Source organism: Pipra filicauda, unplaced genomic scaffold (genome assembly GCF_003945595.2).
Source record: "Pipra filicauda isolate LSUMZ 115617 unplaced genomic scaffold, ASM394559v2 scaffold79_size2787110_pilon, whole genome shotgun sequence".
NCBI classification, from domain to species: domain Eukaryota; kingdom Metazoa; phylum Chordata; class Aves; order Passeriformes; family Pipridae; genus Pipra; species Pipra filicauda.
This window is the reverse complement of record NW_024104975.1, coordinates 2,457,480-2,484,965: the sequence shown is the minus strand read 5'-3', so window position 1 is coordinate 2,484,965 and position 27,486 is coordinate 2,457,480. Positions and strand designations below refer to the sequence as shown.

The 27,486-nt window shown below is 38.5% G+C and overlaps 1 protein-coding gene across 1 annotated transcript; it reads right to left on the bottom strand.

The window, feature by feature from the left end:
* Window positions 1-159: 159 nt before the first annotated feature.
* On the bottom strand, window positions 160-27,275 carry GTF2A1 (general transcription factor IIA subunit 1). Its single transcript, XM_027732805.2, has 9 exons — window positions 27,008-27,275; window positions 19,796-19,897; window positions 17,896-18,103; window positions 15,480-15,544; window positions 13,289-13,364; window positions 12,148-12,281; window positions 10,942-11,262; window positions 8,785-8,874; window positions 160-4,699 (listed from the first exon to the last, which is right to left on the bottom strand). The coding sequence occupies exons 1-9, from the start codon at window positions 27,035-27,037 to the stop codon at window positions 4,592-4,594; spliced, it is 1,134 nt and encodes a 377-aa protein (XP_027588606.1). The 5' UTR covers window positions 27,038-27,275; the 3' UTR covers window positions 160-4,591.
* Between the last annotated feature and the right edge of the window lie 211 nt (window positions 27,276-27,486).

The window sequence follows — 27,486 nt, the reverse complement described above, 5'->3', positions numbered from 1 at the left end:
TAAATGGAAAGTCTGCAAGGTAAATTCAAGAAGTAGGTGACAGTGAAATTACCTGCATGAGATGAAAATCAATTCAGAACCTTCAGTGTTATTACGTAGTAGTCATAAGCCTTATATACGAAACAAATGCATATGCAAGATAGTAAATGAAGTGGCAAACATTTTTAAATAACATCTTTAATTAAAGTTTTTGCAAAGGCAAAATATTAAACTTAAAATAGGTCTTAGTACATCAAAATACTAAGTTCTCTAATTGTATTCCAAGCATGGCCTTTGAAACATAATATCCTGTATATCACAGAGGAGCAACCTTGATCTGCAATTGTACAGAATGAATTTTACAAACATAATAAATATATTTACCCCCTTACACATAACAGTATATGTACAACAGCAGTTGACAATAGTAGCTCAGAACAGCAAAAAAGGATAGTCCCCCTCTCCATAATCTACCGGTACCCTATGCACTCTGGAACATGTCTCATTGGATGACTGTACATACAGCTAACCCAAGGTAGTTCTTCCTGTTTAAAAAAGCTCCTTTTGTTTCACAACGTCTAATCCACCAAATAATAATTAAAAAACACACTGCATGAACTGCCTGAAAAAAGTAGACAACATGGAAACCAATGTACTGGTTTTTACATATTTCCCAACCAATCACAGCAATGGGAAAAACGAGACTTTAAATGCCAGACACCAATACAGAACAATATGCAAGTTTCTTCATCTTGTATAGTCACTGATCTCAAAGTCTGAGAAGAACTCTAATCTCAGTCGGGGGGGTGTGGGTGGGGTGGGATGGCACACAGTAAACTCCACAATGCTGTGTAAGGCAGCCCAGTATCAATCCAGTGTGTGTTACTGTAAAACCATTGTTCACTTCCTGGACATCTTATTGCAATCTATTAGGAAGCTTTTGCATTGGGGGAAATTTTGAGGGGCTTTATTGTTTTTAAAGGAGCTTTTACAAATTGAAGAGACTGAATCAATATGAACTTTAGTTAACAAGGTCTCTGACTCCTTCACTGAAATTAAGAAACTTTACTCTGGTAGTGTTATGTGGTGACATAATTACTGCTAACTGTCAAGTGGTGGAATTATTTTCACAGACTCAATGAAGTTTACTTTAACACTCCTAATTGTGCAGCAGAGAGATAAGAAAACATTTATAAAAAAATCTGTTATGTGACACAACATGTTTTTTGCTCTCTTCTAGAAAATGTGCTTCAGAATCACATATCGTTCTTGGAAATAAATTCGGACCACAATTATCACTTTAAACAGTGTTTTGGAAACTTAATAATGTTCAAATGCAACTTGTGAGTACAATGCAGGAAACAAGGAGTATGAAGCCTCAAAGAAATCTTGTCGCTATCCAGCAACTGAGGGGGAATAAAAACATATTTTATTTAAATAGTCCAATATAAAGTTCCTTATGTGACTAAATTCTCTATTATCTTCTTAAAAGAAAACATATTTCAATTTGTCTTCCACTTAGATGTTTTTAAATAATTGCACACACTAAAACCCAACAGAACTAGAGCAAAAAAGTTGCTTTTCTGATTGAAGCACTGCAGGAAATTTACTCTCTCAGGAATCAAAAAAAGTATTGTCATACTGGCAAAACAGGTATTCTGCAAACTGAAAAGGCACAAGACTCAATTTTGCCCAGTTGCTCTACAAGTTTCCACCAGCCATCATGGTTATAATTATGAAATTATCTTTCCCCATTTTTTTCTATCATAAAAAGGTGCTCCATTATCTGTGCAAATTTTAACATAAGCCCTCTTGAAACCATTAATTGTTTCCATTAATACTGAACTATTTAAATTGAAAAAAACCCAACAACGACAACAAAAAAAGCTATTTCTAAAAGGGGGAAAAATTCATTTAATAACTATGAACATGAGAATCCCTTGCCCTCTGAAAGGAATGGTCTCTTTTGAACCTAATGAAATGGTCTGTTCAGTTATATTGTTAAAACCATGATTAAAAATTCAAGTACAATAATAAAATTAAGCAAACTACATTCTTACAGCAAGCTGCTACAATAAAATGAAATTAAACATGCTTTTTGATTTAAAAAAAGGAACACTTGATGTAGCGATAAGAGCACAGATTGGTATGTGCATGGTCTGACTGGTTTTCCCAAAACTTCACAGATATTTGTATTTGAAGACAAAACTTATCTGAAAAGCATACCATACAATTAGCTTGCAAGAGACTGTGCAAGTTCAGAAAGCTTCTAACATCCTTCAGAACAGACTAAGCTTAATTACCTTTAAAGTTCAGCTACCCCTTAAAAATAAATAGAAAGGCGATGCAGTTTCTAGCATATGTATGTGGGTGAAAAATATAATTAAAACGTATGAAAACAAAGTGTTGTACAATTGATCTGGGTTCCAGTAGTACAAAAAGGAATCTATAACTAAAAGGATATTTTTTCCTTTGATTGGTTTGGCTGTGCAGCATTATGGGAATTTTTCTGAAGTCCGCTACTTAAGACTTACTGGTAACAGACATGGAAAAGGTGAGAGAAGGAATTAGTTGGTATATTATTGATTTCCTTGCAGTTGTACATAGAAGTGTCAACAGTGGTAAAAAAAATAGAATATCTGCTTTGTTCAGAAGAAAAGCAAACACTGATCAGTTTGAGATACCTTGAAGCCTCAAGCTAAAAATGCACTCTAAATGATGATTCCACTAATAAAGAATTAATTAGAAGAATCATCAATTAACTTGTCATAAAGCTTATGAACGTAGATGACTTTCTAACAACCACATGGCTCTAGACATAGCCTACAGGCAGTTTCAGTCTGTATCAATGAGAACACAGGTGTACAAAATCACAGCAAAAGAACCTCTTTACAATTTGTTGTGATTTTTCTATGTACTATTGAGACTACAAAAGCACTTGGAGGCAAATAAATAAGAGTGAATAAAAGTTACATACTGCTAAAATATGCTTGTGACTTCATTAAATGATTCAGAAGTTTCATTCTCAAGTAAAAATCAGAATTCATGTCTGCTTCTCAAAGTCTTCCCTAATTTACTGAAAATTTCTTTGCTATGTTCTTTTTTCATAATCTTTCCAAGCACCCAATGAAACACAAAATTGTTTTTGAAATGGTGAGTTTCTGAAGTATAATGCCCATTCCCTCTCCTTTTTCAAAAGTAACTGCATTTGTAAAAGCAGGGTTTGCAAGAATGACGTACGCACAAAGACAAGTTGTTCACCTTCTGAGGAGAGGAAGGGAAGGAGGGGAGGAACAACTTCATTGCTTTTCACAAATTAAAAAAAAAAAAACCAAACAAAACGAAACCAAAACAACCAAACAAACAATAATAAAAAAGGCAAGTGAAAAAGTGACTACACAAGGTTTAGTGCATCCGACCGCTTGATTTTCTGTTACCAAGACAGTCTAAAGATACTCTAACAAAATTTGTGTTCTCAAAGCTGTGCAGCTCTCTTCATGAAATTACATGCCATCTGGAAACTTTAGAGAGATTAACTGCGGCAGGTAACTTTTGGCTATACTTTTTAGTAAAGCAGATCCTTGATTAAGAGTTGCAGCCAGGAAGTTAGAATTTTTATACAATTTTCTATATCAAAAATTTAGTCATTCCTGTGGTCTGTTGAATTATTTGTGGATGTGTGGACTACACACATAGTAAGAAGACAAAGGAATGGATCTATTACGGCATTACCTACACTTGATTCAAAAAGTCTCCAAACCCTTTCTAAGAAAAAAAATAATTAAAAAAAAGAATCAATGGAAACTGTGTTATTTGTTTCAGTTCAGTGATGCTGAACCACCACCAAAGAGCAAGAATATCATTAACAAGTTAAGCAATCTTTCATCAGGGAGGACCTACAGGTGCCTAGAAATTGAAAAATGAAGCCCTAAAAATCTATCGCATGAAATTAAAATAATTTTGAAATATAAGTGATCATTTTACCATTTTGTAACTGCTAGGAACAACAGCCTGTTTATGGGGAACTGCATTGAAAACAACAAATAGATATAATAATTAATGAGCATATCAGAATTAAAAATATTTTCCTTATACAAGTTATTTAAAATTTAACACCTTAAGTCTTACCCTTCTGTACAAAGCTTGCACGCAGTTTAAGTAACATTCTGACCATCCTCACTACCAAAAGGAAGTGTTCAAAGCAAAGATTTGTACACACAATAAGCATTTTCAGATTAATAATCTATTAAAGGGAATAGTTCCTTCAATCAGTGGAAGAAGTATTTTAAAATCTGAAATCAAGGGGGAGGGGGACAAAGCCTTACATGCTAAATACCAGCTGTAGGTACCTGTATGTAGAATTGATAATTAAGGTATTCCTAACACACAAAACCAGCTCCCAGACAATGCTATAGCTGCTACAGTCCATGGCTTGCTCATCTGAAGTAGTGTCTTTGTTGCCACATTTTACCTTTGTTCCAATACTTTTGTTTATTTCTGATGTGCAGACACACATTTTGATTGGAGTACACATCCAAGTCTCAGCCTTTCCTGCTTTTGATTTTTTTCCTTTTACAGGGAGTTCTTTTGTTTTGTTTTGTCTTTTAAAACTTCACCATTCTGCATCCCCAATGGCTTTGGAAAATACATAATCTCTTCCATTAAGATTCATGATGCCATCTTTGAGATGAAATTTCCATTTGTTTTTACTTCTGTGAATCTAAAAACAGATGGAAAAAGTTGAACTATTACTCTGCATCAGAAATGGGTAAAAATGTATAATTATAAGGGCGGGAAAAGATGGAATAACTATTATACATACATTACTAAGTTACTGTAAATATGTTGAAAATCAATTGTGCACTTAGGTATGAAAAACAAAACCTAATTATGCATATATCAGTGTTTTCTGGTTTTGTTTTTTTAATCAGTGGCAGTAACTGTCACAGAATCATGCAAGCACAGAGACACTTCAAAATCCAAAGCATAAAGCACATTTTTACAGGTTGCTGGAAAAGAAGAATAAAGATATATCCACCTCTGATGCTTTAATTTGATTATCTTTGATTACAACAGCCATGAAACTCTACTTGAAAGCTAGAAATCCTTATTTCAACCGCTGTAACAAAAAGACTGATGTTTTAAAACAGCCCTGAAAGGCTAAAACACTAAGTTTCATTATTTGTACCTCTTATCTAACTTCTATTCTGCATGAAAACTAGTTTAGGTTATGTATATATAGATAGCAGGCCTACTTAAACATTCCACTTCTAATCTGAAGCGTTTGACTCTGGATTTCTGAAAGTTAAGTTCTGGTTAAAAGGTAAGTGGATTATTTACAAGGTTTTTAGTCTGAAAATCTCTATGGTACAAAACAAGGTGAGGGTCTCTTCCCCCACGTAACAAGTGATAGGCCAAGAGAAAATGGCCTCAAGTTGCTTCAGGGGAGGTTCAGATTAGATATTAGGAAAAACTCCACAAAAACCATTGTCAAACACTGGAACATGGAACATTGCCCCAGGAAATGGTTAAGTCACCATTCCTGGAGGGATTTAAAAGACATGTAAATATGGCACTTAGGGACATGCTTCAGTGGTGGACTTGGCAGTGCTGGGTTAACAGTTGGACTTTATGACCTTAGAGGTCTTTTCCAACCAAAGCAATTCTATGATTCTATACATAGTAGTGTTATATTGTAAAATCACTCTTTAACAGCGAGTCTGTTCCATGATTTACATTCCAATTCTCATTGTAAAGAATCAATGAGAAAAGTAGTATCTCCAGTATTGGGAATGAGGCCTGAAGCTTCAGCTTTAAGCTATAGTCTTTCCAGTTAAAATATTGGCCCCTTTAAGGCTTTGTTTAAAACAAGTTTGTAAGATTAAGCCGGGAGATGACTTCAACTAATTGCAACAGCCCAGGAAATATTAGGACAGAAAAAAACCAAAAAAACCCCATTCCAATGTTTACCAACCCCTTCTGTGAAGAAATTCCTCCTGATGTCCAACCTATAGGTTTAATTTAAAACTAAAGGAAGTTGAACAAAATTCAGTGTAAAGTTCAAGAAGTAAACTTTTGGGGGAAAAAAATTAAAAAACCCCAACAAAACAAAAAAACCCATCACATACTGTAAGAGTAGAGCAGACAAATACTTGTCATCTACCAAAAATGTCATCAGAAAGAGCAAAAGATCACCAGTACAATTAAGTAGCAGTACCAGATACTCAAAGAACTTTAACAAAGCTGAAATGCTGTCCAAAAGAGGAAAGATTACAAAAAACTTTCACAGACAAAACAAAAATGTAATTAAGCCTGCCTAGAAAAAGTTAAGAAAATTTTACAAAAGGTATAAAACCAGAAAATCCTTCTGCAATTTTCATTAAGCATAAGAAGTCTCCCCATCTACTCTTAGCGTTGTAGGAACAGTAAAGTAGTACCAGCACAGATATGACCATATCACTCAATTACTTATTAGTAATACTGCTTGGTCTGTTCTCACTTTAAGCTAAAAAAAGTAAAAAAAAGAAGTCAGTGGCAAAAGTCAGCAAATAAATGAACAAGGAAAGGTCTGGCTTATATATGCTATTTGCTCTACCGAATGGCATTCAACAAAAAACCCTCACCAGAAGCATTTTAGATGCCATGAGGTAAGAAGGAAGATCCTCAGATGGATAAATAACTGAATAAAAATGGGAAAACGAGGGTAAGAACATTGTTTTTACAGTGAAATGAGATCATTTCAGCAAATGGAGTCTGCAGTTTAAGAATTCACTAAGCATCTGGAAAATGACAAAACGTCATTGATGATACAAAAGAACAGTTACTGAAGAGCTGCAGAACAATGTTACTGTCCTTACTCGTGTAATAAAACAGTGGTGGCATTCAATGTACATGAAGGCAGTAACAAGGGAAAAAAATTATTTCAATTTACATGGACAATAAAAATGATGGGTTTGAGTTAACAATTAAGTCAGATATGAGATCCCAATGTTCTAAGACTTTTCCACGAGAATATCAGCTCTGTGTTCAGCAGGGCCAAAAGCATACATGAATTATTGCAGAACATTGAGACACCACTTGATAAATGGAAGGTTCACCTGTGTTATTAATAGCTCTGATCGTCCCTCAACCTTATCTACCCTTACCAAATACGATACAGAAAAATAAAACACATCTGGAGAATGAAAGTAAGAACAATTAAATGTTTGAACACCTGTACAAATAACAAAGCAAAGTGTAGCTCTGATTTCAAAGAGATGACTGAAGAGGGTTATGATGGTCTGCAATACCATAAACGACACCAAGAAAACAAAAAGGCAACACTGTTTAGAACTAAGAGGTATTATATGAAACTAACGGGTTTAAAAATTACGTGATTCTCCACACATCACACAATGCATGTATGAAACTTCTTGTCGTAAGAAAGTTTTCAAGGATTCAAACATAATCAAAATAATTTCTGACAAATAAAGGAAAAAATTCTCCACTGGTCATTGATAAGACGCCACTATCTCTTTCTCAAGAGACAGTTTACAGAAGGATGGTAAAATGCTCTCTACATGAGCATTGCTACCTCTCTGCCCTTCTCTTATAGTTCCAGAGGTATCCACTACCAGCTGATTCAGGATGCTGGGCAGAAGGGATCTCTGCTCAGATCTGAGCTGATCCTGTGTAATTTAGAGACAAACAAATCAATGATTGCTTGATAAGAGATGAAGTCCTTTCAGAGCATGTGGCACTGGAGGTTAATGATGGACACTATCCCCTACTGAGTTCCCATTCTTTTAAGAGGGTGAGGATTTCAGAGTAGTTCCTGTCACTTAGCTTCAGCAGCTCCCAACAAGCTTTCCAGACTGCTATTCTGAGATCCCTCACTATCCTTACAAATTGCCTCAAACCAAACAGTTTTGGATTACAGTCTGGAGGAGACAGATGGCTGGGATGTAGATACTGATAACACTTTTCTGTGTCTTCAATTCTCAGTTGAATCTGATGGCAAGTCTAAGCAGAATTTGGGCATAACTGAAGATTTTCTAACACAGTCATTCTTTAAAACATAGGAGTTTTTATTCAACAGGCTTACGGGGTTTTTTCTGCTTTAAAAAGGATCCTTATTTATCATAGTCCCATTAATCTAGCACAGGAAAAGAAAGACAATCCACACTGAATAATCTTTCTGCATATTACCTCAGCCAAAAGGTGTCTGATATCCTCTAGACACACTTTAAAAAATTCCAGGCACAGATGAATCCTTGTATATTCCAGGGAAAACATGCAAGAATTTACTAATTCCAGAGGAGGTAAGACAGTTCAGCAGAATTCAAAGCAAAACAAGCACAAACATTCCATATTGCCATTTTGTATAGCACAATGCAAAACACAGAAAGAACATTCTCCTCTGGTAACTACTCTATCATCCAGAAGAGGCATTTTTGGTGATCAAGGAACAGTTTTCCAGAAGTCTAAATCCTAATGCTACTTTTTCTATTCATAGCCACAATAAATGTACAAAGTTATAACAGTTCATCTCTCCTGAGCCCAGAGGTCTTTCCTTTTCATTAAAGGGCACAAAAAGACACGATGAAGAAAAATAAAATGCAGCCAAATTTTTCCAAGCTTTACTCATTACCAAGTTTAGTACAAACATGCCACATAAACTTGTTTTAAAAACATATTTCCAATCATATTATAATCTTTACAGATCTACCTGTACTTAACAGTCACAAAGATACTACTTAAAAAATTATTACTTGATAGGAAGAACAGAGAAAGTAGAACTCTTGGATTCTGTTTTGTAAAGATTACCTTATCATACTGGCACACAACAACATTTTCTGTATCGAACAGTTCTTGTCCATCCTCATCACTCACATCATCTTCACTGTTCAGAGGCTCCTGAAACAAACACATGCAAAAAGTTAGGATGTTTAGCAAGATTAGAGCTCCTACTTTGATTACAGAGCTATTAGATGATTACTTACATGAGGCTACAGTCATGTCTATGAACTACAGGACCTAATATGCATCTGAGGTTGGGAATATTAGGCTTTCTAGTAGAGTGCTGAGGTACATACATTTCCTTCCTACCCTTATTCCTAAGATGACCAGTTTTAGTCTGAGACTCCAGTGTCCAGGCCAGATTCTGAGCACTGCAGCCTTCTGTCACAATAATTCTTGCTCCTGATGTTTGCAAAATTTCTTCACAAAAGTATGCAGATTTTTATTTTCCTAAAGCATCTAAGCAGTGGAAAGGTGATGTTAGTCACATCACTCCCTACCATGCCCTTAAAAATAAAAACTCCAAGGCTTATTCACATTTGTGTACCACAAATGAAATTGATGTACCACAAATGAAAACAGACTTCAACATACACAGGAAATTTTTACAAGGGGGGGGAATGCTTTAATATGATCTTGCATAGACACACAGAAAAATAACTTCTCCACACCTTCTAGAATGTATTTTCATGTCCATAAAAATTAATTTTATTTTTTTCTTTCTGCTAACACGCTGTTCCAGCAGAAATTTAGCAAGATTTTTTCATCCCATGTCAGTAACAAACACTTCAAAAGCTAAAACAACCTCTACTAAATGCAGAGCAATAAGTCTGCTGTACAATCCTCATCTTCCCCACCTACTCCCAAGTACATAAGCTAAACAGAGCAGATGCTAGTGAGAGAAAGTGTACTAGAGGTCCTAATTCCCTTCAAAGTAATGCTATGCTTAACTGACTTCAAAAGCTTTAAGTAACCAGTCCACACAAAGTAGCTGCTGATGAGTAAAGGAAGCAAAAATAACAGATCTCTGGCACGCTGATAATGAAGTCTTGGCATATAAAAAAAATTTTCTCAAGAATGCTAGCATTAAGTGTTAAAGAACACCTATTATTTAAGCATGACCTCTAAGGCAACTTTTAAAACATTCAAACTGACATCAATGCTGATCAATATAATGGAAAAGCGATGTGAACCCAACAGTGTTAAGACACCACTGTAAATATACTACAGAAAACCTGATTTAACTCCTCGATAAATTTACAAGTTTGACCTGAGTATCCTGCATGGGTTACTGTGAAATACTGCTCATATTGGCATTTTAAATGGAATCTAAAAATCATTGGAAAAGTTGTAGAAAACTCTGGAAGAAATCTGACAGTTCAAAATGCATTTTAGAGACAGATTTAGGGAGTGCCAAGCTTCCTGTCAGAGATTAAATATCAGTACTTTTAACTTACTAGTACCTGCCGCCTGCCCCCTACCCCTTTTTTCAAGATTTCTTATTCTTGTGGAGCTTTTTGGTGCAACACGCTTTTTAAGAACCACTGGCTGAAGTCCATAACCAAGCAAATTCAAAGTCTAAATTAAGCATATATTAAGAATGCAACAATTCATTCCTTTTCCTATCTACTGATTTTATTAAATCAAGGTCAGATGTGTTTCTAGTAGGTGCTTTATAATCAAATTTGAGTTGTCAAGCTTGTTCTAGTGTAACAGAATGCAATGGAATAGCCAGTAAGATGCAGGTGAGACCGTATTTGTTGGTCCCGTCAGTGAACTGAAACACATGCTCTCTTTTTTGTCAATCTTCTTAACACCTTGCTTTTTTATGCACTCAGTCTCATCAAGTGGAGTTGACTATTTCTGTTTGCTCATGCAGGTTTCATACTTCCATGACTGACCTCTCCATGAAATGAAAAAATACTACTGATAAAGTTTTTAAAAGGGCATCCATGATGGCTCACAGTCCCCCCGCCTTCCTCAGCTGCATTTCAAGGTGCTTTACTAATACACACCACTTCCACAACTTCAACATAGGAAATAATGAACCTTAAGTACAAGGATAAAAGTTATATTCTCAAAAGTATTGAAATACAGTATTATTTGAAACATTTTTCTTTAAAATGTTGACAAAAAAATTTAAATAAAACAACTGTGCTCCAGTCTTCTGAAATAACAGTTTACCTCTTCAACTTGGCCATCTTCGCCTCCATCTTTTTCTTTGTCTTCCTCTTCATCATCATCATAGTCCTCTTCCTCATCTTCTTCTTCTTCAGATGATGTGTCCCCTGCTCCATCAACTTGGAGAACAAGTGGTGCTTGTGGTTGTGCCTGTTGTTGCTGTGGTTGCTGCTGACCAGCTGCAGGTATCTGTGCTTGAGCTGGTGTAGGAGCAGCCACTGTTGTAGGTATGACTTGTGTTTTATTTCCTGTAAACAGGATCTGCTGAGGCTGAATAATCACTCCTGTCTGCTGGGAAATCCCTCCAGGGAGAGGAGCCAAAACCTGATGGAATATCATTGCAAGTACTGTGGTTGCTAACATGACAGATGACCACATCACTTACTCAAACAATCAAGGCATATCAATTTGACTTGCACTAATTAGAAAAAAGTTACAAATATTCCACTTATATCAGATACATAGTTTAAATTATAATCACATACCCTTCTTCACTAGTAGGTGTTCATTTCCTACATTTTGCATTGATAAATTTGAGAAAACCTACTGTCTATCCATTGTAAAACACTAGCACTACTACCACAGATTTCCAAGCACAGCAGAGGAATGTCTTTATTCAGGTGAAAGATCATTTTAAAAAACATTCTTTATAAAAAAAATATAACTTTAAATTCCCTACAAATTGTTATTCATGCTGAAACTGCAGAACTGTGACACTATGCTAAATTCAATACTTTTACAGTCTGGACACAGAGTTGTCCTTGTAATTGAACAAAAGTCCTTGTAAAACACACTGTATTCACTACTAAAATAACCAAGGGGTATGAAGGTGTGAATTTAGGTATTTTCTTCTGTGTGCTATGGGACTTGAAATAATTTTAACCAATAATCACATTTTAACATATAGTATGTAGACTAGGATTATGCACACAATATAATTATTGTCATCAGAAGATGCCCAAGAGAAATTTTAAACTGCAGCCAGTCAGGCAAGAATAAAAGTGACATTGAAAACAACATTTCAAAATGAGTCAGTTAAAAACAAACAACCAAACGCAAAGAAACTCCACACCACACTTTTATTTTTTTAGATATACCATTTCTGACTGTGTTCTATTTCAATTTGCTCATAAAAATGCAAGCCTTTTTAGTAATTACTACTATGGGTTTTTTTCTTTCAACTGTACCTATTCAAAAATTTTCCTTTACCTGCTGAATAACAGGTGCTTGTACTCCCCCAGGCTGCATTTGTGGTATGACCTGCTGCTGTAGAACAACTGGCTGCTGTGGTTGAATTATATACTGAGCTCCATTTGCAGTTCTAACTACTTGGAGGATCTGACCTGTAGTAAAATATCAAATTAATCAAATGTACAAGTTCACTTTTTAAATGATCTTCATCTAGAAGCTTGTTTCCTGGAAGAATACCAATGACAATTAAAAGAGAGAAACACTAAAATGCTTCGCTTTCATCAGTGAAAAGATACTATGCTATAGTAACCGTGCCGGAAACAAAGAATAGGGTTGTTTACCATCTAAATATGATCATGAGGTATGCAATCCAAAAATGCATTTACTTTTGCAAGTCACAGCCTAATCCTTTAACATAGCATTTTTAAAGCTCCCACCTGTATACATACCTCATGTTTCAAAAGACAGATTTTACAGCTAGAAAGACAAATCAAACAAAAATAGGAATACACAGGTATTCACAATGCAAAAATTCTATCCGCTGCTAGCACCAAGATATTTCCAGGGTCCTGTAAGATGATGTCCTTTCCTCAGAATTTTTTCCTTCCAATTACATTTCAAAAAATTACTCTGTGTATAACTTTCTTTGCAGTATTAATGTGCAGTTGTTTTTTGGGAAATAAAAAAAAAAATCTATCCTTACACTTCTTGTCCACTTCTCCTTTCTGCTCCCATAATACCTGTACTTGATTTCCTTTCATTATCCTTTAGCTTTATTACCCTTCATCACTTCACAAAATACGTCCAAGACATACACACCTTTGAGAATAGCCTGCAATTCTGAAAAGTAAGAGCTAAGATACATTCCAACATTAGTTTTTCACATTTCTAATGAGAAAGGTGGAATAAGAAAGGAAATTAAATTACATAATCTTGAACATTATACATTTCCCTCAGAGACAGATTTCCTGTTCTCCCTCCAGAGCAAAACGTCAAGCCCCATTTACTGAAATAGTTAAGTATATCTGAAAGATGGGACTACCACTACTATAAGGGTGGATTCCTCGATTCTGCTTTTTAACAGTAAATAACAGAAAGTAAATCTCAGATTTTCTCCCTCCCAAGCACTCTCTAAACTATGGTTTGTTCTCAATCTTACCTGAATTTGTAAGTATCTGCTGAACTGGAGTAACACCAGCAGGGAGAGCCAACGTAGCTGCTGTAGCTGCAGCACTCTGAAATACCAGAAAAGCTTTTTAACCACAAACATTATTGCCAATGTTTCATCTCACAACTTACTGCCTGTACCTTTTTATTGCTGTTTACAGTCTTTGCCTGCCAGTTTCTGGCATACATTATACTAATTATAAAAATTATTTTCCTTCTTTGTTAATAGGAGGAAGGCTGAAAAAAAATCACTAAGTATCACACCCTAACTCTAACTCCATGTGGTTTCTTGTTTTATCTGCGAGCTCAGCAGATTTTTTTTTTCTTCTCCTCTGCCTTCTCTGCTAATCTACTAATACAGTAACACTGCATGGCTCATGTGGTAATTTTAGTTACACTTTTTCAGCGCAGCCAAGGGTATGGGCCTAAAAATCTGAAGAAACGTAAGATACTGAAGCAATGATTACGTTCACCTGTCACATTTTCACAGGGAGTAGTAATCAGGTTTGCACTTTTCTTCATTCTGTAAGTGATTTGCACTTCAAGTCCACATAACACAGCTCCTTTGAGTGAATACACGCATACTGTGTATTGACTGTTCACAGAATGACTCATTTTTCTCTCAAGACAGCTGATTCGAAGAGAAAGTGAAAGACTTTCAATGGGTAATGATTTGAACCTGCAAGGATACTGAATTCCAACACAATTATGGGAGCTCCAAACACAACAATCTGCTTTAAGCCCTTAACTCGCAGAGGGCAATGGACTTCTCCAGAGGCCTCTCCATTTCAAGGGTCTAACTTCAGCTGCCTGTGGAAAAGCCTCCCTTTATAAGAGAACCATGGCTGATTACTCTTTGCTACTGAAAGGATTTAAACTTTATTACTAGGCAGAGTGCATACTTCCTGTTTATAAGAAACAGGATCTTCCCATACTGGCTGGTCAATATAGTAGTTACAACTGCCAAAATTAGAGATTACCAAGCAAAACTGAAGTGTGCTTCTATGCATACTCCATCCCAAAGACAGATAAATAAACTCTCATTATTCTCTGCCTTCCAAGATATTCACAGTCTGTCAGATCCACTCTTTTATATCAACTTAAGTGTTTCTAATAAACACAAATAATATTTCCAAATTTATTGTGACCATTTGCTGAACAGGAGTCCCCTGTGGTCTACAATTCATCCGCATTTTGACAGCAGCAGAATTTAAAAAGCTTGGCATACTTATTTTTGCAATACCCCTCAACAAGATCTAATTGAGACAGGAAAAAAGTATTTTATTGTTGAACTTAAAAAGTTACAAATCCCATTGTAATGGTTGTAAAACAGAAAAGAAAAACGTGAATGTTTATGTGCTCTCAGCCTCTAGGTACATCAGGCTATTCAAGTAACAAAGTTCAGGTTCTTTTCTGTAGCAACATCAGCAGATAACAAAGAAGTGAATGCTAAGCAAGCCGTTGCACTTGAAAACTTATTGCATCATGAAATTTTGTTTCATGGGCTTCCAGTACAGAACTGGTAAGAATGGAATGAATTCTAGTCTTAACACACATATTTAACTTATATTAGCTGTTCTTCTTATGGCTTTGCAAACAATTTATTTTTCTTTTAATTAAGCCAGGGAATTTAAAGCAAGAGAAGATAATTAAAATTAACCTCTAGAGATATAAACTGCAAGAAAAGGGTAAATGCCCAGACTCAGCTTTATATACTGTCACAAAATTAGTGAATCAAATTAATGTGACCAGCAAAGATCTATGTGAAATGCTAAATCATATCTCACTTGAGATAAACTTAAGTTTCAGAGTAGTCAATGGTTTTCCCTGCACCTAGCACATACGGTATGCTTGCATCAGTCAGTGGTGGTGTGTTGTTATAAGAGCATATCATCACGTATACCAACAGAACTCCAATTTCTGATTTAAAAAAAAAAAGTTTTGGTTAAAGCACAGGATCAAGGTTAAGTCCTAGATTTGTTATCAGAACTGACATCATGGACTACTACTGATCCCAGACTGTAAGTGCAGCCACAAAACTCAAAGATAGCAGATAGCTTTGGCAGTGTGTCTTAAATTACTTTTAAGCATCTGATGACCAATACCAGATTCATGTTAATTATTTACTCAAAAAAACTTACAAAATGACAGTGTATGCCTGTATAAACTTCTGCTTTTCTTACCATGCCTGATGCATTCATGTGTGGTATCAGCTTGGAATCTGGCACAATAACCTGCTGCTGAGGTGCTGGAAACAAAAAACAGTGTTTAATGAAAAATACAGTGTATACCCAAAATAACATCCCAGCCAGAGTAACTTAGAAAGAACATAACCCAAACATCCATCACAAAAACAACTACTAAGCAATCTCTGATCTTATTTTTACTCTCAAGACAATATACAACAGCAGGTCTGAGAAGTGATATGACTACTTTGCCTTTACAGATCTTATTTCAAGGACTTCAGTTACCTACTCTGAACCTAAGTAAAGTAAGATTTAAAATGTATTTCTGAAATTAAAGCTATTAGTAAAATGTTGATGAACTTGATGATGTCCAATATCACAGTTCTTCAAAAACATCAACTGAAAATAGTTAACTCTTAAAACACACTTAAGCGAGGACTGTTGTAAGATGAAGAGTAACAGGATGCTGCAGCTAGCTTGAGTTACAAGCAGTTAGCATAGCTGTTAGCTCATGATTTTCACTGTCTTCGTGTAGCAGAAGCAGATGAAATGCAATCAACTACCTGTCCCACACAACAAAGCAGTTTTGGTGTGCTAAGGGAAACAGACAGCTAAACTATATAAACAATCTGTTGATCATCCAGAAAAACAAGTGCCTAAGCCTATGGAACAAGCAGGCTGCCGCTACTATTAGCTGTGACAGTAAAGTAAAAAACGGCACAGTAATTTGACAAGCTATTCTCCATCCAAACCCCTAACAAAGGACACTTAAGAATACTAGGGGTAACAGAGTTTCTGGAAAAGATTCTGGGGTGGAAAGCCCTGCAACCCTGCACCAAGATCTGAGGGCATCTCTCCAAGTTTCAGGGAACCCAAGGAGGGCAAAAGAGTTTAATGAAATCTCATGAATCTGTGCCAGGACCACACAAAGGACAGTAGGAATCATCATATTGATCATTCTGATCTCTCCCTGTGACTGCACTAGGTCATGAGAGGAACTACCATTTCCACCGTGGAACAGGGAAGTCAAGTAATTGATAAAACTGCATGTCTGTGATTAAAGTGCTCTGATATCCTAACTTCATTTAGCCTCCACACTGTCACTTCTTCGTAAGCCACAACGTTTGGCAACAATAAATTGGCTTTAAGTGTGTTACTATAGGTAGGATCTCACTGTACCCTAAGAAAAACCCCAAGAGCACGGGGGACTCCTGGTCAGTGGAAGGAACCTAGGTTGGCAAAGTCGCAGCTCCTCCGCGAAGGGGCCACCAGAGGGAGCGGTGAGCAGCTGCCTCAGGCTCTGCCACTGTCCTCTCTCGGCAGAGACTCCCGGAGCCCTTGGAACCGCAGGTATTTATTTAGGGGCCTTAATCTCAAAATTAATTTTATCCCAACATTAAAAACTGATTCATGTGTAGCCAAAACACAAAGTACTATAAGAAGAAAACAAGATATCAACCCCTTTTCCCCAAAAAAACCAAAGAAGTGCCCAAAACCAACCACAAAAAAAACCCCACACCACGGTAAAAAAATGCCACAAAAACCAGTTCTAGTCACATTAGTTGTATTCTGTGTTGAATATATGGTGGTTGGGTTTTGGCTGGTTTTTGGAGGGGCAGGGTGGGAAATCAACTCATATCTATCTTTTGTACTATGACAACATAGGTTCTCTGATCCATGAAATCTGATAAAAAGACTGAAGTCTGACTACCACAGATAAATATTTTATGCCATAAACTTAACGCACTGAAAAACTCTATCAAGCCTTTCATAGGTGGCAGATTTGTTTACTCAGTATATATACAGTTAAATCCAGTAATATTTCTTATATTTAAAATAAAATTATAATTACTGAAAAAAATTTCCTTAAATTATTAATGAAGAATACACAGGCCAGTAATTACAAGAAACAATATTTATTGTTATGGCTACCTAGAATACACCTTGAACACCCACATCTACACAACGTGCAATCTTCTAAGACCACAAAAATACCTATATATATTTATAGATATATATTCTCAGACTATTATACAAGCAGTTTTCATGTCCTAGTATTGAGTTATGCTTGACAATGGTTTTTTTGAAATAATTTGCTCCTAATGACTTTTTTACCTCATGACTAAACTGTCAACTGCACAAGTATATTGGCTTGAACTTAGAGCTGATAATGGAATTTTCAAAGTCATGTGTTCTCAAAATATGTTATGTTGTAGGAGACCAAGAAAATTCAGCTTTTCCAAAATCTTCTAAAGTACCAAAATACTTTTTACCAAGACAGCTCTCTTGACCCATTAAATAGAGGCAAATAGAAAGACTAAAAGGTTTCCATCCTGTCCTAGATTTAGAATATGTTAAGGAGTTGGACTAACTTCAGAATCTTTTGCCAGAGAGTTTAGAGATTAAGTCTGACCTTGCTGAGATGCTGGAATAAGGACCTGTTGTGGCTGAGATTGCTGCTGCACAGTTTGCTGTGGCTGAGGTTGTGTGTGATGGTGGTGGTGATGATGCTGCTGTTGCTGCTGCTGCTGTTGCTGCTGTTGCACCTGCAATAAAAGCTGCTGCTCTTCTGAATGGAAGCCATCTACAGCCTTGGACTGCATCAGCTTGTTCTCCCACAGCTAGTTTGGAAAAGGAAAGAGAACTATCTGTGTACAATTTTTACTCAATGGGATTTGTAACAACATAATGACAGTAATCCAAAATTGATTTTGTTTTCACTGTTTATTTTGTGCAGTCTACTTAGTTCAAAAAGCCTTTAGGCAAATATAGACTGGAGAGGTAACTCCACAGAGGTAATGTTTTAAGAAAAGGAGTTAAATATCTCCTGTCAGTCCAAGCTCAAGCTTTTATATTCTTTATTTTTTCCATGTGTGGAAGATTCATAACAACTCTAATAGAAGCACGAATAGAGATAAACTGGTAACTTTAAATAAGCCTTCAAGTTTTCCACTTCCCTACATTCTTTCTTACCTCTATAATCACAAAAATAATTCCTTTATTACAGCTTTCCTCAAGACATTTCTTCTTGGAACTCCTCAATAAAAGCTGCTTAAAAACTACTGCCTTGTAACACATTTCAACAGAAACTACCAGCATACCTAAGATACTGCCTCTCTACAAGCATTTACGCAGTTTCTACCACAGTATCAAATTCAGCTTCTCCAGCCCTACAGTTCTTTATGTCAGCTGATGTGTCTCCAAAGGACAGTCACAGATGCAAAAAAGCAGTTCTTGCAAAAAGACAGCAATGCAAGTATTTCTAATACATCAGAGTCAAAAAGACTACAGGCACCTAGGACTCATGACTTAAGTCTGCTTAGGGCTCCCTTCCCCTTCAATACTTCATTTTCCTTCTTGTCTCTTTCCTCAATCTTTTCTGACATCATTTGCTGAACACAGCTGTGTCACAAAAACCAAAGTGCCTTTTTTATAGCGCTCACTGCACTTCCACCAAGACAGGTCATGGTCTCATGGGAAAGAACTCCTTACCTGTTTCTGTCTAGTCAAATTCAAAATTTGTTTCCTTTTCCATCCCTTTTTTAATACTTCAAAAATACTGAGTGTGGGACACTACACTCTCTGAAGAAGCTGAGACAAACAGGACCTACTTTCCCAGTTTCCTTTTGCTTTATTTCTTTTGGTTGGTTGGTTTTGTTTTGGCTTTCCCCCTGTCTTTTCTCTTCCCCTTCGAATGGCTTCTTTCACTCAGAAAGAATTTGAAGAAAGCCACAGAAGACCCATTAGCTCAGGTTTAACATCCTGCCTTTATTTTGGACTCTTGAAAACAGCTCAACCTCACTCTGTGTAAAAATTCTGAATCCAAGACCTTGACAAAATTGCGATGAATACAATGTGATTTATTATTTTCCACCTGCCAAAAGACAAGATTTCTGCAAACCACAAACCATACATGCAAAAATCTGACAACGCATCCAACAATGCAACTCTTCTTCTTCAGAAAGACAAAAACATCAAGCAGAGCAGACCTTTTTTTTTCCCTGCAGAGAAACATTAAGAGCTGTCTGTCTCTAAAATAAACATCTTCCCCTTTTTTAAAGATACAATGTTTTGGGGACCAAAATAACACTGAATTCAGATGCCTGCTGTTGTCAGATTAGGGAAAGTAAACAAGGTGAGCAAACCTCTCTATACGGCAGTGTAATTCAAATGATAAGGGACTACAGATATGCAGATTAATACAATGCTTAACTAACTAAAAACTAGTATTTCTACTGTGTACAACAGTAACCAGATTTGGAAACTAACTACTGTATTAGTCTATTTAAAAGAACTTTAAAGTTGCAACTTACAGTTTTGAGTTCCATAAGAACCTGTTCATCCACTCCTTCATCCAGAAAAACTTCTCTGACATCATTGATGACATCTTCAATAACAGACCTGTACAATTTAGGCTTTAAAAAAACCAATAACTAGTCAGCACTGTTTTGAAAGAAATTTATGATTTAAAATAAAAAAATTCTGAAAACTGCATTACAGAATACACTGCATCTTTTCAAGTGACTAAAATATCCAAAGAGGTACAAATAAGCAAGAACAGCTCAAACAAGGTGAAAATGGAAGGGACTACTCATGACCTCTTGTGATATAACTACAGCACAAGTGTTATCAAGCCATGAGGTATATAATTCAAAACAGAGAAGATTGTTTTCCATTCAGTCAATTTGTTTTCTGCTTGCAAATGTAGATACTGAATATGCAAAAATACTTGCATGTGTGCAAAATACATCAAAGAACATTAAGAGTTCAAAAACATATTAAGACAAATACAGACAAAAAACTTGTTAGCGCTTGCTAGTTTAACAGGTACCAAATATGGCTCAGAATGATCTTGAGCTGAAACCCACTGAAGGCCCAAAAAACTGGAAGCATTCACGTGCATATTCTGTTCTTCCTTACACATCTGTTTACAAAAACTCTTGCAGACAGGATATTAGGCTAGACAGATTTCTGTTTTCAATCAGTAGTTATGCTTTTATATTACAAGGTTTTCATGGGAAAGCACTACAAATACGTTATTATTCTATTACACTGATTTCATGCCTAAACTATCAAAGATAAAGTGAATTATCAGTTCACTGTAAGTTGCCAAAAGAAGTTCTGGTGCCTCCATTCCTGGATATACTCAAAAGCCACCTGGACATTGTTCTGGGCAACCGGCTCCAGGAGGCCCTGCTTGTGCAGGGAGGTTGCAAGAAGGCTTCAAAAGGTCCCTTCCAACATCAGCCATTTTGTGAATTTTAAAATGAAGGTACCATTTAAAATAGAGAATGTAAACACTTAAACTTATCAATTAAAGCTCAAAATTTAATTCATAGGACCATACAAAAATTGTATTGTGCACGTGCTGTACCTTTTAAACAGTACAGCTAGATGTCTCTTCCTGTGTAAGAACCTCAACGGGATTTTGGCTAGGTTTAAATATCTGTGCTACATAATTGCAAGGTAGCACTATGAGCTCTAAATTAGGGTTGGTCAATCTGTAGCCTTGTGAACCATATATATGTCACTGATAAAGGCTGCTTCTTGGGCTGGGCATACACCAATTTTAAAATGATCTGAAAGTAGCTACAGCTTTCTCCTCATCCCTCACCTCCTCAACCCCATTCCCTAACTTCCTTAATGATGCTTCCTTAAATCCCTAATGATGCCACACATATCAGATACGTTGTATACATGCAAAACAATCATCCTGTACTGGTGCAGTGGGTTTGGCACCCCAAGAAAACTGTGCCTCCAATGCACTCATGGGAAATCTGCATCAAGCAGTTAGTGCAGAGGTGCTGGAACTACACAAATTTACTGCATGCACTTGAAACATTTATTTTATGCATGTATAGTTGCTTAATGCATTCCAGAAGTATTGAATTTGTTGCAGACATGCCCAAGATTATACTGCACACATTACGGAGATGCTATGCCTAAGTTACACAATAATGCAAGAATAGCAGCACATGATTTACTAGTCCACAAAAAAGCTGAATGGCCAGTAAGCACAAAAAAGAAGTTGAATAACTTTGCTTTAAAATGTGTGAAAGAAACCAAAAACAAAATCAAAAAACTTTAAAGAAATGCATGGAGATTACAAGGGGATAAAAAAACATATTTGAAATCTGGAACTAAGCAGTGTGATGGCTGCTTAGTGCATTATGTCCTTACTGTTTAAAACAAACTCTTCATAGGGGCATGCTCAAGTGATTTTTCTTACAAACCATCACCCCCTCCCCCCCAAAAAACACCACAGAAAAAGAAAAAAAATCAACAAAACTCAACCACTCTATGCTACTGATCACTTTGAAGCTTTAAAACATGCTGCTGCAAATCAAGTAACTGAAATGCTAGAATTCATCCTTCTGTTACTTGTCACTCAAAAAAAAAATAAATTCAGGCTTCAAATAACAGTGTAAGTTTGCCATCCTTTACAATTACTTTTGTACATTTACAGCACCTATGTCCAGAACTTAATTGCTCCAAATAGACAAAACATGCCATACTGTATGCTTACTTATCCAGGCTTCAAATACTGCATTAAATGTGCTTATAGACATTGAAACAGACTTCCAAAGCCAGACTACTCTTGAGTGCTAATATTTTAAATCTGTGTAGTGAGTAACTTAGAAATACCAAGCACCATTAACAGGATTATTTTTCCACTTAGATTTAATTCATAACAGATGCAAAAAGACGTTCTACTTAATAACATTAAGTCCTATTATTTCTATAATTAAACAAATTGCATAAAGCTTATGCGATTCAACTAGCACAGAAATACTACTTAACCTATTCCATATATTGGTCCTTATTATATTAAAAGCATCTGTTTCTTAATGCCAAAACCACACTCTGCAAATAAACATGCTTAACCTCGGGCACATGAGTTACTTTACTTAAGTCAAGAGAAATACCTGTATGCCTGAAATCACAATAAAAATTCCTGCAGGATGCAGACCACATTTTCTCCTTTAATCCTTCTCTCCTTAAATCACCTATTAGGTCCACTTTTCCAACAAAACAGATTTTACGCAAACAGGCCCTAATAATTACCACCAGTAGATACCTCCTCCTATTCTCCACAGTCAGGCATTTTTCTAAGGTTTATTCACAAAGCCTCCTGAGTCTGTAAAGCCTCATAAGAAAGATATCAACATTCAGATACAACAAACTGACTCTACAGCCCAACAATCTGCTTGGGAATTTCTTTTATTCCCTGTGTAATAAGAGAATAAACAAATTCAAGCAGATAGGGGTTTCTAGTGTTCCGTGTTAGCTTAGCAAGACAGCAGAGAGGCAGGTTAAGAGTACAGGTGTTCACTCTGCCATTGTTGACACAGCATCCTTCTCCACTACTTCCAGCAGCCAAAGCAAGCAGGTAAACAAACACGACAGTCCTGCAGGGGTGCAGTGAGTCAAGAGCCATGCATGTTAACAAGCCTGCAAGCAGTTTGTACAGGCATGTACTTCTCTGCATTAGCCACACAGTGCACTGGATCTAAACGTGGTTCAGAACTTTCAGATGCTGCTCTGATCACATGATACACTCATGGCTACATGATTAGAAGGAAAGGAAGGGAGAAGAAAGTATCTGCACACTTATAATGAAACAGTGTCTGATTTTATCTTTACACATTCATATAATACCCAGAAAAATCCTGTCTGGTTGAAAACATTCTCTTTTGTACACTCCAACTGAGCATCCAGCCCAGGTGGATGCAACATCTTCCACAGTGGGAGCAGTAATGCCTTAAAGAGACATTCACAGCGGAATTTTGAAGAGTATCACAGAACACTCTTTTCCTACCTCAATAGGCATACCCAGTAAAATTACAAAACAGCCTTAAGCTCCAGTCTTTAAAAGGAAGCACACTGTATTGTTTTAGATATACGCTAAGTGTTGGCTTTAAGCATTATTTATATGATGCTCAGGCTGTTTATATAAGCCATCTAAGACTCTGGAGTTGGATGACAAAATTATTTTCATACACTGCTTACTAAAAAAATAAACATGGTAATACAATTCTTGAATAAGTCTAAAGATGGGATAGCAGGTGAGCTTTCCAATGAATTTCCGCATTCAGTCAGAGAAAGCAATGAGAACAAATGGAGACTTTAAAGATTGCTATTAAATTAATCATGTTTTCATCTGGTTTATATTAAAGTGCCTCCCTCGTAAAGAGTACATTGCTGTAAACTTCAAGCTCTTTTAAGAGCAAAATACTCAAATCACTCTTCAATAAACACTATTCCAAACACTTACTACAGATAAAAGACAACAATTAAAATTCCTGATTTATTAGATACAACCACAAACACATAGAAGAGATTTGAAATCTAGTATTTCCCCCTCTGGGAACATAAGGAAATGATTATATTTCACTTTCCTTATGCATCTTGTAAAGAAAACTCTGAGTATGGTGAGACTGCTACACATGCACACACACTCCAAACTGAGGAGCAAGCTATTTTAAGAAACACCACATGCCTTCGGGGGCTTACACTTCCTACATTCCTTCCATTTCAAGGATACAAAAACTGCAATTCTTTGTAATTATTATCACAACACTTGGGATTTCAGCAGTTTGGGTTTCCAATCACCAACACGTTACGGAGAGATATGCCACAGCATGCTTTGTGCATTTGACAGCAGTTTGCTCCTGGTTGCTTCTGCAGCTCTCTCCGAAACACTGTTAATCCTCCTACCAGCCATGTAGTTACTGCTGTAAGCTGGCCATATGCAGCTAGAAGAGCACACTGTAAAGGTAACTTGTCACAATTAGATAAAAGATGTGCACAGAAAGAAGTAACGTATATATCTACAATGCAAGCACTACAATTTGAGCTTTTTTTACGTTGTTGTGGACTTTTACAAAAAAATTTCTTTTGTCACCTGCAAAATCTGATACTGCATATAACTGTTTACATTTATACTTGTCCTTTATTAGGGAGAACAGATTTCTAGCAATTCAAATTTGACTGGATGCTTACGCAATGCTACTGACATATTAGGCTCCAAGTCCAGCTTCCTAAAGCCAACTGGCTGCAGCATTTCAAAATGTTCCCATTCATCTTTGGTAACCCTTGGGTAAGCAATGTGATCCTTGCTATTGAACGAGACCTGAATTTGACAAAGTTGACCAAGCACCATTGCAAGGTTTTAGTACTTAACTGAAAATTAGCCTAAAGCACACCTAATTGAAGCAGGCTCATTTTAAGCTTGGCTTTTGCTAATCCAAACACAATGTTCAAACACTGACACCTTTCAAGAGAACTTTACAGAACTTAGGACGGTACAGAAATACAGCCGAGAGAAAGCATGTCTTAGTAAATTGCTGAGTCCAAGATATTTACAAGTACTCTGGAGATTATGCAACATATATATTTTTTGCTATTGAATACTAACTTGATCAAGAAAGAAAAGCAAACCCTCTCATTTACTACACAGAAATAGATCCCTTTCCTGCAATAAAAAAATGAAGCCAGAAGCTTATAAACAGAAGGACAAATAACAGATTCAGATCACACACATTCAGTATGCATCTTACACATCATCTGTGTAACAGCTGACTACTTTCCTAAAATTTTCTGATACAAAAGCTGACAAAATATCAAAGCAAAGATGTTTCTTTGCAGTTGCATGACCCTAACTCACAGGCAAGTCTGTAAAATTTCAGATTTGGAAAAGAAAATTAGGATGCTTTGCATTTTCTTTTGTATAATATTCTGCAGTATACCAAATATTGTAATGAAACAAAGTGTTAGTGAAAATTTTAAAACCTCTACTCTGCCTGGACTGTAATAAAATATTAGTACATCTTAGTCACCAGAAACGCACATAAATCATTGAGTAACAGGAGCCCATGATCCATACACAAAACTAATATTAACATCACTTTTAGGATGACAGCTGTAGTCAGACCTTGGCAAAGTGCCATAAAGTACTACATCTCTCCTTGATATACTGGGTAAGAACCGTTTAAACACTACTTTCCCCACGCAGCAGAAAAGCTACTTCGAAGACCTTACAGCAGCACAGGAAGGTATGCAAGCTGCGTGTTACTGACAAAAAAAATAATCACAAAAAAAAATAATCAAAAAACCCACTAAAACTCAAAAACGAACAAAGAAGAAAATGAAAAAAAAAAAAGAAAAGAAAAAGGTAAACATATTCAAATGCAGGAGGGGATGAAAACTGTCTTTGTACAATGCGTAAAAGCAAAGGAAAGCCCATTTACACCGGTTGGGATACACCCCCGCCCGCGCCGGAGCCGGCAGAAAGCACCACCGCCCCGCAGGCCGGTAACGACGGGCTCGGGCGGCGCGGAGGGAAAAGAAAGCGGTGGAAAAGGCCGTTTGGGATCCGAGGGACAAGCCGCCCGTCTCACAGCCTCCGCCGCGGACGCATGCACCTCCCAGCCCGCGCTCCGCGGCTCGCTCCCTATTTAAAGGCTGATGTGGTGTTTAAATGGAGAGGCGGTGACGTGGGGCTGGAAAGCACCTTCCCATCCTAGCAGAGTCTATATTAGAGAGCGGCAATAGCTCTATATAAACAGGGCAGCCACAGGGAGGAGGAACACAAGGAGCAGGGAGGCAGAAAGGCAGGGGGAAGCCATGATGGATCTGAGAGCCACAAACAAGGGGGCCGAGCCCGCCGCCGGGACGCCGGGTTTGTCTCCTCCAGCGCTTCGGGGCGGGGGTCGCGGCCGGGGGCGCGCCGGGGAGCGGAGCGGCGGCCGGGGGGGCTCGGTGGCAGCGCAGGGCTGTGGGACTGCTTGTTGCAAAACCTCTGTGAGTACAAGTGCAGCAGCGAGCCACCCGCCAAGGTGCAGAAAGCACGAGAAGGGAACGGGGGGGGGACAGGTCTGGGGCTTTTTTTTTTTTTTTTCTCTCTTTTTAAAATAAATACTGCCTCGCTCGCCAAAGGGGAGTTGAGGGCTTTTCGCCCGGCTTAGCCGATCCGGCCGGGCTGGGATAAGTGCTTTTCAACCATCGTCTCCTTCGTACAAAGCAACATAAAATGGCTCCAGCGGAGCCCGGGCGGGCTTCCCCGCCACCGACACCACAAAACCGAAACCTGGCTCGGGCGCCCCTTCCCCTCGCCTTGGGGCGGGCGGCAGCGCCCGCGCTCCTCCGGCTCTCGTCCCTTCGCCGGGCGGCTCCCGCCGGCGGCGCCCCCCGCCCGCCGGCCCTTCCCTTCCTTCCCTTCCCCTGCCCGCCAGACCCCCGGCCTCCCCGCGGGGCCGTCCCCGGGCCTCCGCCCCGCGCCCCCGCTCCCACCGCCCCGCTCCCGCCGCCGCTCTCTGCCCGCCGCCGGGCGCCACAAGTTGGCTCCGCCGCGGGGGCGAGGCTGCCCCGCGCCCCCCGCCACCCCTGCCCGCCGGGGGCCGGGACCGCCCGAGGCGGGCGGCGGGAGGGGAAGGGAGCGCAGGGGAGGGGGGCGGCGGGCCCCGCAGGCCCCCTCCGCCCGCGCTGCCCCCGGGGCCCCCCTCGCCCCCCGACCCGGTCCTTACCACGGGGTTTGTGTTAGTCGAGCTCGCCATGTCCCGAGCCCCCCGGGACGCCCCCAACCGCGGGGGGGGGAGTCGCCCCTAAAACAATAAACCTGCCCGGCTGCGTCCCCCCAACGCCCGCGCGTCCCGCCCCGGCTGAGGGGCGGCCCCGCGGCCTGTGCCGGGCTCGCTCGCGGCCCCGGGGCTGCAGCCGCCGCGCTGCCGCCTCGCCCCTTTATATAGCGCGAGCCGAGGACTGCGCGAACGGCCGCCGAGCGGGGGAGCGCGCGGGGGGGGGGGGGGGGGGGGGGGGGGGCGCGAGGCACCGCGAGAGCTGCCGCGAGACCGCGCCGGGCCCGGCCGCGTCACGTGAGGCGCCCGCCCCCGCCGCCATGACACCTACCGAGGCGGAAGTGCCCGCACGGGGCTCGAGCCGGCCGGGCCCTACCGAGGCGGAAGTGTCTCCCCGGAGCACCGCCCCCCGTGACGTAATGGGGTGC

Coding starts and splice junctions, on each gene's coding strand:
- GTF2A1 (XM_027732805.2), bottom strand. CDS start 27,037: ATGGCGAGCTCGACTAACACAAACCCCGTG. Junction 12,282..13,288: donor GCAGATACTTACAAATTCAG/GTAAGATTGAGA, acceptor ATTTTACTACAG/GTCAGATCCTCCAAGTAGTT. Junction 4,700..8,784: donor TTGTGTGCCAGTATGATAAG/GTAATCTTTACA, acceptor ATCTGTTTTTAG/ATTCACAGAAGTAAAAACAA.